The sequence below is a fragment of the Megalobrama amblycephala genome, linkage group LG13 (assembly GCF_018812025.1).
Source record: "Megalobrama amblycephala isolate DHTTF-2021 linkage group LG13, ASM1881202v1, whole genome shotgun sequence".
Lineage (NCBI taxonomy): Eukaryota > Metazoa > Chordata > Actinopteri > Cypriniformes > Xenocyprididae > Megalobrama > Megalobrama amblycephala.
Genome location: NC_063056.1, coordinates 41,471,886 through 41,486,382, shown reverse-complemented (window position 1 = coordinate 41,486,382; position 14,497 = coordinate 41,471,886). Strand labels below are relative to the sequence as shown.

The 14,497-nt window shown below is 36.4% G+C and overlaps 1 protein-coding gene across 6 annotated transcripts in view; it reads left to right on the top strand.

The window, feature by feature from the left end:
* Positions 1-14,497, top strand: part of LOC125243588 (DNA-binding protein SATB1) — a 72,359-nt gene that overhangs the window by 38,335 nt on the left and 19,527 nt on the right. For all 6 annotated transcript variants that reach the window (XM_048153352.1, XM_048153355.1, XM_048153353.1 and 3 more), the window contains 3 exons: positions 305-517; positions 4,431-4,502; positions 6,346-6,501. In XM_048153352.1, coding sequence (XP_048009309.1) covers positions 305-517; positions 4,431-4,502; positions 6,346-6,501 — 441 coding nt within the window. The remainder of the gene's footprint in view (positions 1-304; positions 518-4,430; positions 4,503-6,345; positions 6,502-14,497) is intronic.

The window sequence follows — 14,497 nt, the reverse complement described above, 5'->3', positions numbered from 1 at the left end:
TCGCATTACTGTATAATTTAACTTCTCTGGAAAGAAAGGCTTTGTAATGTCACATTTAAGTCATAAGCTCCATTAAATTATTAGCACTGCATGAGCATATTCTGCTGAAAAACACTTTTAATAGAAATCTCCAGTTCAGTTCTGCTTGTTGAGTGACTGAGGTGGGCGGAGCTTAGCGAAGGGTCAATTGCTTTGTCACGTATGGAGTGGAGAGGATGTTTTAATCGTTGCACTTGTACTGATTGCTCTTTTGTAAGAGGACAATGCATTTATTTCTGTCTCTCTTTCTGTCTGTTTCTTCCAGGGTCTCCTCTCAGAGATTCTTAGAAAAGAGGAAGACCCCAAGACGGCGTCTCAGTCCCTCCTGGTCAACCTGCGAGCGATGCAGAACTTCCTGCAGTTACCGGAAGCGGAGCGAGACCGGATCTACCAGGACGAGAGGGAGCGCAGCTTGACCGCAGCCTCGGCTATGGGCCCCGCGCCCCTCATCAGCACCCCTCCCTCGCGCCCTGTACAGGTAACGCACTCGATCAACCCTGACGCCCACTACATGCCATGCATCAAGGGACTGAAGTTTCACACGTGGATTCTCTTTGAGGAGTAAAAGCTGTGCTGTAGGATTGCAACCTTTGATGCATGGCAAAAAGTGTTTTTGCCTTGTTTTCCAGATAAAACATCCTTAAAACAAGATACATTTGGAGACATTTTTTTCTGTAAGATAATAAGACAGAGAACATATCTTAAATTAGATTTTTCTTATTCTGTTGGCAAATGTTTTACTGTAAATAGATTATCTGAAAACTTATTTGTTTATTTATTGCAATTTTTTCTTCTCAATTAAATGTTTTAAGATGGATATTTTTACTGGAAGACAAAGACATAACATACTTATAAATGCATTTATTTATTTACTTACTTATTTATTTATTTTGCATTCTTGTTTTCTGGTTACAACATCTAGATATCCTTAAAGAAGATTTTTTTTTTTTGGATATATTTTAAGATAAGAAGACAGAGAATATTGAATCAGGTCATTTTTCGTACTCTGTTTTCAATTGTTTCTCTTGTTTTATGCATAAATCAACAGATTTACTGCAAATAGATTCTCTGAAAAAAGAAAAACTTTTTTAATATTTTTTTTTTGCAACTTTTCTTCTCAAGTTAATGTTGTTTTAAGTGGTTATTTTTACTGGAAGACAGTTAAAATATCTATACATCCTTAAAACAAGATACATTTAGAGACATTTTACTGTAAGATAATAAGAAAGAGAATATATCTTGAATTAGGTTGATTTTTTTTTTTTTTCTTGCTCTATTGCCAAATGTTTTTCTTGATTTGCTGTAAATAGATTCCCTGAAAACACACCTAATTTTTTTTTTTTTTTATGGATTTATTTTAGCAATATTTCTTCTAAAGTAAATTGTGTTGGTTATTTTTACTGGAGGACAAAGCAAAAATACCAATTCATTAATGTGCATTGATAAATCATTCACAGTAAGACCATAAACGTGAATTAATAAAGCGAATGGGGTCATGTTGAATTTAAATAGATTCTGTATTCTCACTAATGTAAATGTAGGTGGACCTGAACACCCAGACTCAGTTTCAGCACAAATATTTGGCGTGCGTTCACCGACTAACATAATGAATGATTAGCTCAAGTATGCTTTTCATCAGTCATCGTCAGAGTATTTGCTTTCCGCAGTCCTACAGACCCACACCAACTGCTGGAAAAATGATTTTGACGTTGAAATACACTCAAACTCTTTTTGTTTGAGTGTGCCTCCAATGCAAGACAGGGAAAACCTGTTTGGAAACTGTCATTATTTTTGCACTTCTGTTTGGTGCGGCGATTGGTCCGGAAATTATGCACTGCGGCTTTAAATCTCAGTGTATTGTAGTAATCTGTTAGTCAGGAGCTCACACATGATGCTAACCACAAGGACACCATTATGATGACCTCAAACCGAACTCTGATATGCAGTTAGGCGCAAATGCATTGATACAGATACTGAGGAAACAATGCTTTAGTGGTCAGCTATAATGTCCTGTATTTGATTTGTTATTAATAGTTGAATTAACAGCTGTAAATATTACAATTTATGCATTTTATGTTTTATGCATTAAGCAGACGCTTTTATCAAAATATTAAATATGCTAAACTTAAATTATGATTATGGACTTGAAATTGAAGTGTTTTTACAGTTTTTGGTGAGGACCAAAACTAAAGTAGAGATGCATTAATGTACCGATACTTTTGAGGAAACATTTTATGCTTTTATCCACTGTTGGGCGGAAACCTTGTTTCTCCAAAACAGCTATTTCAGGAAATGGAAAAACAATTTTTTTAAATAATTAAACACAATTATCAAAGTTGGTATTGTGGCTTTATCTATGATCAGACACCTGTATGCATCTTTTATATTAACATTGATTTAACCAAAATAAATCTCAAAAAAAAAAAAAAATCTCATGTTATTAAAGACAAAGTGCTTTGCACAGGCTATTTAAAACAGTATTGACTGAGTCGATGGCAAATGCTAGATTTAGACACTCTCTCCGCTCCTCAAATACATAAAACATTAGCCTTTATATATAAAGTGTTTCTTGAGTAAAGAAAAAGCTGTACTTAATCAAACAACCAGTTCTTTATTTACCATTGCATTGCAAACAAGCAGAGATGTGTGCGGCACTTCATTCATGATAGGGGTGGGAGGAGTTATGAGGTTTGACTGACAGTTTGAGGAGCCAATGGAATTGCAAGGTTTAGTCACAAGCTCTTTTTAATACTTTTCATTAGTTAAACATTTGCAAAACCCACAGACGGACGTAAAGGGTGACCAATAGTAATGATTTATGAAAAAAAATAAACATGACGATATGCTACCCTTAAGTTATGAGCATGCACTTGAAGCATTTTTACGGTAATTGTTGAGTATAAATGCATCTCTACTTTGGAGGAAACGGTTTTACATTTTATGCATTTATCCAAATATTAAATAGCTACTCTTAAATTACGAGTATGCACTTGAAAATGAAGTATTTTTTTTTACAAAACAAAAGGCTCAGTACATCAATGCACCTCTACTTTGGAGGAAACGTCTAGTGCAGGAAAGATCCCAGGAAGTGTTTCTTTCACTCCCAGCCTTCTAGAGCTCAGAGCTCTCCACGCGGGGCGGGAAAGGTATGCAGAACGCTCTCCACCGCGGCCTCCTTCAAACGCAGTTGAGTGTGTCTTAGTGGATCGGACACAAAGCCTTCCTGTGTGTGATGGACTGAGGAGGGTCTTTTATACCGGATAAAAACTCCCGCACACACACACACGATGTGTAAAGACCGAAATGTCATCAGTGTTCACTCAAGTGTGCATGCATTTGTGTGTGTGCTTGCTTGCATCATGTCCTTGTGTGTGTGTGTGCACAAACCAGATGCTGCTTTCCTGTTCAGATCCCATTATCAGATGGTTCTGTAACCTGATTATTCAGCAACTGCGCCTAATTCGTCAGCCTTGTACAGCGCTCGGCAAAAGTCTCCATTATCTGATGATATTTGGACAAATTGGTGAAATTTGAAATCAAAGGGCATATCGATGCACTGGATGACATGCATATAATGGCTGTGTTCCAAAACCTAGTGTGCTTCATAGGCAGCATCCTCATTAGTAACTGATTTGGAACGCTCTACATAGGCAGCAAAAAAAGCATGCAGGAAGCTCGACTCTTTTGATTCCACTAGAGTTAGTATGTCGCTACTGTAATAAGCATAAAAATAATTAATATAATTAATTGTATTAATACTTTTCAGTATTGAATAAATGATTTAATATTATAAATATTATGCTGCCTACCTTTTTGAACAGCCTTTATATGCATGTTTAGTCGATCATGCCATTGGTCAGATAACGTTTTGCCCATCATTGGCTCTTTTGCATAAACAACGAGCGATAAAGCAGATCCACGTAGAGGAAAATCTGATGTGGGGCAGCTTGATGCTGACAGATATGAGTGAGATGTTCTCAGGGTTTTCTGCTGTAAATCAGCAGGGTGGCACGTCTCACAGCGCTGCAAGGCTTTTATGGCGCCCATAAAAACAGATGTGAAGGTATGTTTCCCACATACGTTAATGGATCGTCAAGTTTGCACACGCTCATCCCTTTATAATTAGATGTGGTCGCAAGATAACTCAACCTAGACACTGATGCTTCACATGTAAATGACTGCTGGAGGTGTCGTTGACAGCCTCTTCACATGGCAGTTTGGAGACCCTTCATTTTAAAAAATAAAGAGCGTGTTATAGAAATCTTTGCAAGCTGCTGAAATCATTTGTCACGGGGTGTGCTTTAGGATCAGCTGCTGTGATGTAAATCTGATCGTGTGTACTAGAGTATTCTGATCGTTCTGATGAAGTGTGTTTGTGTGTGTCTTCACAGCCCAGAAGAGAGGAGTGTAACAATGTGAGACCAGAAGACTGGAATCCCAGAATTCCAGTGGGCATCTCTCCTGTGAGTGCACATATGGTACATTGTTTATGGAAAAGTGATGCATGATTTTGTCCTTGATTATAAACCTACATTTATATGTATACATCAGTTACCAGCATATCAATTTAACATGCATTTGATGCATTAGTTGTATGTATATATTTATATAAATCAATGAATAATCAACAAATCCTGAAAAATACCACAAAAATATGAAGCAGCACAACTGTTTTTAATATTGATCATTCTAAAAGCTGAAAATTCTGAAAATTAAATTACATTTTAGAATATATTACAATAGCAAACCATTATTTTACACAGTAATAATATTTCACAATATTCCTGTTTTTACTGTATTTTTTATCAAATAAATAGAGTCTTGTAGAGCAGAAGAGACTTCTTTCAAAAGCATAAAAAAAAAACATGTTCATAGTTCATGTTACTGGGTCCTATGTTTTCTGCGATGTGGAAAACGGATGGAATCACAGAATCTGGTTATAAAGATTGAATTTACAGTATAACGCGGAATGACACCTAATTTTGAAAAGTTTTAATGAATAAATCAAGTAGGGCTGTATAATTAATCAAACTGGACTAGCTTGTGTCAATATTAAAGCTCAAAAACTGCTTTTAAAATATATGCATGTTCTGCATGTCTCCATTTGGTCTATGTCCTACTTAATTTGTACTAATTTGTACTTAATTTTAACTTAATTTGTACCTATCAAATTACATTAAAGTAACAAAGAATAATAATAAATAATATATTCTTTCATATTATATTATATTATATTATATTATATTATATTATATATATATATATATATTATATTATATTATATTATATTATATTATATTATATTATATTATATATATTATATTTACATTAATTTAGTGCTGTCAAAATTAGTGCGTTGCATGCACTTCATTTTTACAGTTTAACGCATTAAAAATATTTAACGCAATTAATGCATCCATTTTTTTCTCATAATTAGGCTAGCGTTACATTATATGATTACGCTCTTATTCATGCAAATGCTTTTTAACCATTCAAGTGCCACAAGATAAACGAGAATACGCTGTCTGTGAATGTCGTGTCATGTGACAGCCAGTATCGAGTTCTCTTTCGGGCTTGAATAAACAATAACATACAGAATTATGCCAAAATGGCCATTTTGTCGATTATCCTCGTAAGAGCAGTCTTAAATGAGTTTAATAACTTAAAGAGTTGAAATTGAGATGCACGTCAGATCCGCGCCATGTTCGGCAGCGGCGGCTCTTAAAGTGACAGCAGCCTATTAAACCAGTTGCTGTGATGATGTCTGTTAATGTTAATCAAAGAAGGTAACAGAGAAAATTGTTGCTTTAATAAGGATCATCTATATTTAATCTATAATTTATGCAGTGAAGACTGTAAAGTGTTTGATAACTTTTTATTATAATGGGTTTATGTAAAGATTGTTTTAAATTCACTTAAATTATAAGTTATTATTTTAAAGCCTAGTAAATGTTGAAATTGATGGTTATACTGTAATGTATAATGTCTATAATTAATGTTTAGAAAAATGTATTTCATAGAGACGTCTGTACCAGTGATTGTGGCCTTCATTCATAACAAGATGAACAAATGTTTAAAATATATTGTCTTTAAGTTGTTTCTACATTAATTTGGAGAGTACTTTGAAATTATTACAATATAGAAATATAAAAAAAAAAAGATCATGATTAATTGCAGAAAAAATTTGATTTAATTATTTTTTTAAAAATATTTTTATATAATATTTTATTTTATTACTTTTTTTTTTTTAACATAATTTGATAGGTACACTAAAAATGAAGTCTTTATTCTTTCTTTTTTTTCCAGGTCAAGCCCAGCCCTCTGACCTCCGAGTGGAACGGGAAATCCGAGAGCTGCGTGTTAAACATCAACTCCTCCATCTACGACGAGATCCAGCAGGAGATGAAGAGGGCCAAAGTGTCCCAGGCCATGTTCGCCAAGGTCGCCGCCTCAAAGAGCCAGGTACGGCCCAAACCTCGCGCGCACACACACACACACTCCCGCTCTGACTTTCACTAGCCTGTCATGCTTCAATCGCTCGCCTGGTTGACAAAACATTGTCAAACATTTTTGTGTACAGTCTAAAGAATGCCCAGATAGCAAGATAAAAGTGTAAAAGGAGAGCTTTGTTAAGCCTCGCGCTCGTCGGCAGGCAGGTAGCGCAGCGCCGTAATGACTCGAGCCGCTTTATTGTGGGTTTGTGAACAGCAGACAGTGTTGCAACATAAAACAAATGTGTTTATATAATTCAGCTGTGCAACGACCACACCGTTATCTCACATAGCGAACAGCCTTCTGCTGAATACAGGCCTCTGTGAGAGACATTACCGTCTGTTTTAGCCTATTAAAACTAATTAAAGAAACGCAAGGCGAGCCCCATTATTAAAGGTTTCACATATCTATGTGCACACTTAAAGATTTTCACAATTACATCTGATGGGGGAGAAAACGCGAATAAAAGCCCTAAATTATCTGGAAATATCAGCAGGTTTTTGCTGATTGCACTGATTATGGTGCCAGATACTTTTGTTTCACCAAATTACAGTTTGATGCACAAACCACTGTTTTTGTCGAAGGGAGTTCAAAGCCGAGAAGGGTGGAGGAGAGAAAAGACAAACCAGGGCATTTATTCCAGTAAGATTCTCGTATAAAATGATCGTTTGAGAGAAAAGAGCCCCCTCTCTGTCTCTCTCTCTCCAGCCCTGCCTGAGCCTGTGTGCTCCATTCATGGCTGGTGTGAATGTGAATTGAGCAGCAGATAAGAACTGTGCTAATTACGCAGCTGAAAAAGGGGCCTGGGAGAGCACTTATCTCCGGCTCCATCTCGTAATGTGCGCTCCCCGGGCAGCTGGTCCCCCCTCCTTCCCTTTCGCAGCCCCCTCCGCGGGGCCCACGGGGGCCGCCGGCTGAATGTCCGGCCGGTGCCGAGTGCCGCGCCGAACGCGCGGGAACGATGCCGTTTGCCAGACGGGCTCGTGCAGCTGGGAAACTCTTTTGGAACTGGGGCGTGTCGCCTGAAGAATCGAGGATTGGTATTGGCCATCGTTACGTTTACGTGGCGATTGGTGACTGTGCGATTGGTCTTCATGAAGATAAGGGATCGTTCTTCCAGGTTGAAACTACATTTACCATCATTCTCTGTGATTGCGCACGAATGCTAAAAAACGATGCAACTAAGAGATTTGTTAAATAAAAAGGGAGTTTTGGCACGAGTCCAACTGATATACACCTGTTTGATTGACAGCTCCAGCGACTGTAAAGGGAGCGTTCTTTGATCGTTTTCTATATATAATTTAATCACCGTTTAAATAACACTGTTAATTTCAATATGCTTTTTCTTGGTAATTTAAGCAATTTTTCTCAGAAATTGTTAGTAAATTTCACAAAGTAAATTGTGCATCGAGAATGCTGTGTCATGTGTAGTACACTGTGAAAGACGTAAGCGTAATGGTCAAACACATCCATTTAGAGCATGTTTACATAGGAAAACAAGAGGAAAGCAGTGCAGTGAAATGCAAAATTGCTGCCTTTTAATGTGCATTTTTGTGCAACATAAGATTGTTGTCTGTCAGAATGTAGAAAATGCATTTTTTTTAAATGCATTCAATTTATTTTGATTTGTTAAAGTCGAATTTGTGATTTCTGACTCAATTCAATTCACATTTATTTGTATAGCGCTTTTCATGATACATATTGTTTCAAAGCAGCTTTACAGAGAATGCATGTCAACATTACAATTTAGAGAATGCAGTTAGCTAATAATGTAATAATTTAGGCAATTAAGTAGTTAAGACAGTTAAATAGGAAGACAAATGTTTGTTGTTGGTTGATGTTTGTTGATGGGGTTCTATAGCGCAGACGGAATCGCTGAATCTGGTTATAAAAATGTAATTTACAGTATAACACGGAATGTCAGAATTTTGAAAAATTTGAATGAATAAATCAAAAGTAGGGCTGTATTCTTAATCAAAACATGATATGTCTGAGAATATTAAAGTTATTAAAATATATGCATGTACTGCATGCCTCCGTTTGGTCTACTACACATACTGAAGCACACGTGACACTCGTCTGCCACTATATGAGGACATGAACACATGAACTTCATCTCCAGAGCTGCACTGAGAGTCACTTCATCATTTCATTTGATAAAGCTATCATTACTGCTGCATAAAGCTCCACTTTTAGACATACACTCATGAATTTCCCCAAGCACTTCCCCTCGGGGGAATCCCCGCCGCCATTTTGAAGTGCGTTCAACTTCGTCAAATGGGCGAGGGAAGTTGGACAGACCCTCGATCCCTCAGTTTTTGTCTACTCTATATGTACATTTCAGGCAGATCCATAGACCCCAATGCAACATGATTGTGATGTCACAGCAGAGCGCACTTAATTTACCCCCACTCACTTATTTTAACATTTAACCACATAATACTTGTAGCTTTTATATATTTTCTCCAACAGCCCAAGCATACATGCATAAATCAGCTCCATAGCAGATTCCAAGTGATCAAGGGCTTACGGCGTTCCATTTAAACGCATCGCAAGGGTTCCACCAGTAGTGGGCGCTCGCTCAACGTAAGCAATAATGTACATCCGAGTGAACGAGACGGAGGGAAGTTAGTGAAGGAAGGAAATAAAAAAATTGGACTTAAAATACACACTGTGGGCCCTATCATACACCTGATGCAATGCGACGTCAGGCAAGTGTTTTGGGCTAGTTTCAGCCTGACGCAGTTATCATTGCCACGTTGTTTAAATAGCAAATGCACTCGCTCCCATCTGTTCACCCATGGGCGTGCTGGTCTGAAAACGAGGTGTGTTCAGATGCATTGTTGGCGTGTTGCTGTTTTGAGGAACTGAAAATGACTGTGCCATTGACCAACAAAAAAACCTGCTCTAAAGTCAATGCCACAGTATTTTTTTGTTATTTAAAGGGCGTGTTAGTAATCTGTGCATGCACAACGTGCATACACTCTGCTTGTTACACACACAGGGACACGCAGCAGCACACAAACATGACAAATATTAAAAATAAAAGGATTACAATTAAAAGATTATTATTGTGTGCATAAATATCATAATGGATAGTCATTGCATGTATCAGAATGACTTACTTGCAGTAATGGCGAATGAAATTGGCTAATTATTTGACCAATCGTGGCAATACACACATGTATTTAAACTGACTGGTGTTTATATTCCACTATGGTGCAAGCGCACCTGGCTTTTAAAGGGAATGGGAGATGACACTCTGATTGGTTTATTGCATGCTACGCTCCAAAACACACCTATGACTCAATAAGGGACTAGGTCCAACCCTTTTGGACCATGCACCTGGTGCGGCAACCATTTTTTCCGTCGTTAATCTAGCAAAAGTGGATTTGGACACGCCCTAAGCGCACCTCAAATAGGGCCCAGAATCTCAAAGGTCATCACAACAACCCGCCAAAATAAAAGTTTGGTTTAATTTGATGAAATTATGACCGAAATATATTACTATAGTACAGTAAAAAAAGTACTTCTCAAAGTAACAACAATAATACAGTTACAATTCTCACTATTAACTACGACTTTTGCCTCAATAAACTCCTAATTTCTGCTTATTAATAGTTAGTTAAGTTTAGGTATTGGGTAGGATTATGAGATGTTGAATATAGTCATTTATGAGTACTAATAAAAGCCAATATCCTATAATATGCATGATAATAAGCAAATAGTGAGAATTGGACCCTAAACTAAAGTGTTACCAAACATTTTGAAGGAATATCACACAATTTCTTTTTAAATTAAACAGTTGCGCAGCACTTTGTTTGCCAAAATATGATTTAATTACATTTTAAAAGATTCAGTTGTTGCATTCATATGATTACCACTCTTTTTGATGATATATTAAATAATAAAACACAGAATCCAGAATTAATTGAAATGTCTAATGTCAGATCAGGTCCATACAAATTTTAAATATCCATTAGTAAATGTTGAAACCAAGATTAATAAATAATGCTTTTTCACTATTAATTCATGTTAGCTAATATAGTAAACAAATGGAACCTCTTTGCAAAGTGTGACCACCAACTGTGTTTGTTTGTGCCTGGCTGAAGGACCTCGGGGTCCTGGACGGCGTGTCCTGGGAGGCGTTTTGCCGTATGGTTATCTTCCGTGGCGTGTCGGATTAATTGGCGCGGCCATCAGTGCAGGAATCCTCGGCCGTAGCGGAGGTAGACTGCAGCAGCACTAGCCGCAGCACACGCTGGAGATCTGGCACAGGACGCGGGTTTGGCTTCCGCAGCCACGGGGCTCCAGACTCGGCCCAGCTCTGCCCTCCATGAGAGCCGTGGTGGAGGGGGAGGCGCAGCGCTCGTCCCCTGGGCTTTAAAAGCCGTAAACAGTAGTTTGAGGGGGTTAAAGAGAACCGTCGCGTTGTGTGTGTGTGTGTGTGTGTGTGAGCGTGTGTACCTGCTTACTCATGTGGCTGTTTGTGTATGGCTGTGGTGCACATGAGTGTGTGTGTGTGTGTGCTGTTTACTGGGGGATGGGCACTGGATCGGAGCCATGCCGTCCCCCTCTCTGGGCACACATCCATACAGGACGTGAGTGCCAGGCTTTATCTATTTGGTGGCACTTTCATATTCCGAGTAGCATTTCAATTAATTTCTCCTCCTGCACCACAGAAAAACCACAGTTTTGCAGCTGAAAATGATGGGCATAAACTGTATGTACGAAATCCTGACGTGTTGGAGGTGAACGCAAGCTGCGTGGTGAAATCGCAGGATATTTTCACCCGGTTTGTTGTCTAAATGTACTTTTTATTTGACATATGACTTCGCATATTACGAACCTGAATTAAAGATTGTTCAAAATCGCGCTTTTTTTGCACGATCTAATGCATTTCTGAGGATATCTAGACTATTGTTGAAAAGTTTGGGGTTGGTAAGATTTTTTTAATTTATTCAAAAATACAGAAAAATTGTGATATATTATTACAATTCAAAATAGCTGTTTTCTATGTGAATATATAGTAAAATGTAATTTATTTCTGTGATCAAATGCTGAATTTTCAGCATCATTACTCCAGTCTTCAGTGTCACATGATCCTTCAGAAATCATTCTAATATGCTGATTATTATCAATTTATTTTTATAGAAACCTTGATATATATTTTTTCAGGTTTCTTTGATGAATGAGAGAGTTCAGAATAACAGCATTCTTTAAAAACAGAAATCTTTTGTTACATTATAAATGTCTTCTTTACGGTCTCTTTTGATAAATTTAATGTATTCTTGCAGAATAAAACCAGTAATTTCTTGCAAAAAAAAAAAACATCCTGACCCCAAACTTTTAAATTTGTTCATTTTAAGTTAGGTAAAAAATGATGAATTCAAATATTTAAAATATAATTTGGAATAACGTGCATTGATGAATCATTCGCAATAAGACGAGTATTATGTAAATGAAGGCAGTTTTGGTTTCATGTTGACTTGAATACGTAGATTTAGAGGTTTGTTAAAATCCCTGACTCTGACTCTGAGCAATAGCCATAGTGACGTATGACTTAGCAAACAGCGCTAATACAGACATGACAGCGCTGAACTGGCATTCAGAGAGCTCTGCTGGGGCTGAGAGAATAGAGAGAAGAAGGGCATTATGGGAGTGCTGACACCCTCTGATGGTGAATACAATCACGGCCCCTGTTGTCAGATGACAAGCCCTTTAGAACCCGGAGCCATTCCCTTAGACTGACCTGTCTCTCTCTGTGTGTCTCTCTCTCCTGGAAGAGGCTGTGGTAATTAGCAGGGCTCTAATGAGACAGAATGTCAGTGATCTGCCGCAGTACAGGGGGGCAGGCGATAGGCCGGTGTGTGTATGAAGGGGGGTAGAGGAGGCTGTGCCATCTGTCACTGAGCGCCTGGCTCGCTGCTCTCTAGGGGGGCAACAGTGGGTCGGGAAAAAGTGAGCGAGAGAGAGATATTAAACTGTGCAGGATAGATGGTGCATATCAATACAAAATTGTTATTGTAATTTCAGCTGGTGGTTGACTGATATATGTCATCCATTTGCAGATATTTGCCTCATTGATTGATTTGGTACAGTATGTCCCCCTTATGCCATTTTCACTCCCCCAGCATTTATTAAACACTCTAATGATGACATTTCCTGTTTTTTTTTTTTTTTTTTTTTTTTTTTTAAATAAATATATATATATATATATATATATATATATATATATATATATATATATATATATATATATATATATATATATATATATATATATATATATATATATAAACTTTTTTTTATATTGAGTATTTTTAGCAACTTTATAATGTATTATTTATTTTTACATTTTATAAAATTGCTAACAAATTAAAATATATATATAAATAAATAAAACATTATAAAATGTCTAAAATATTTATTTATTATTTTTATTTATGTGTTTGTTTGTTTGTTTGTTTAATTAATTGATTTATTATTTAGATCTTCCATTTCCTGATTTCAAATTAAATGTATTTATTTATTTAAAAAACATAAACATTGGGCAGTCTTGTCAATGGATAATATTTAGAAATTCAATAAAAATTAAAAATTATCTGCTAAAATTGCATACATGCTAATTTTAGAATTTTATTGGCTACATTAAATTGTTTTGCATAAGTTTTTTTTTTCACTCTCACACACACACACATGTATGTGTGTGTATATATATATATATATATATATATATATATATATATATATATATATATATATATATATATATATATATACACACAGTATATATATATATATATATATATATATATATATATATATATATATATATATATATATATATATATATATATATATACAGTCTGTGTGTGTTTATATATACGTATGTATGTGTGTGTATATATACACATACATACATATACACATACATATATATACACATACATACGCATATATGGTATAATAAACATATGGTATAATATAATATAATATAATATTTTTTGTATATAACCACTTTTTTTTTTTTTTTTTTTTTTTTTTGAAAAACATTTTGTTTTTGTTTTTTTTTTTTATTGAATTTTAATTTAAATATTATGTAAAATAAGTGGTCATTTAATTGTTATTATTTATTTTATTCATTTGATTGTACGGGTCACCGGTTAACCTGCAGTCTGAATGACAGCGTCAGTCTTTCTCTTCCTGTCAGTATTGATGGCATCATCTTGCACTCAGAGGTGTTGCACAGGTTTCTGTCTAGTGAAATGAGACTTTCCCTCCCCCTGATATCACCTGTCAATCATAGTTCAAGCTGTGATGTAAACTAAAGAATATGGAACCCGTTTCACATTTCCGGGCTTCTTACAAACAGTATAGTCTTCATAGAAATGATTTTGTTCCTGTTTGCTCCAACAGCATTAAGACAAAATCCATGATAGCGTTTTTCCAAAAGAGGGAAAAAATAGAGAGGGGGAGGGCAGATCTAAATGTATCAACTGCGTTTACTTTCATTAAGGCACGAGAATCCAAAGCCGGATGCAAATGAAATTACACTCCTATAGGGAAGATCGGTCCTCCCTCTTCCTATTCCCCCATAATTTTACACAGAATATATATTTTTCATTATTGTGCTTCATTTTGAAGAGTTGTTTGTTTACGGTTATGAATTCGCTGTCTCCCATGGGCGTGAGCGAGGCAGATGGGAGCGGCGGGCCTCGGAGAGCGGAAATAGGGCCATGACTGTTTATTAATTGATTTATTTATTTATCTGGCTGCCTGGTTATTAGGTTGCCTGGGAAACAGCTGCAGTTCCCCTGTATTATTAAAGACACAATATTCGTGAACCAGAGACCCAGATGTCTGGGAAATTAATTTCGCGTCTGATTTATCGCAGCGCTCTCTTCCAAACTAACCTTTTTCCTTGTCGTTTAACGCTTCTCGTTCCTGTTGCGGTGACCAGCAT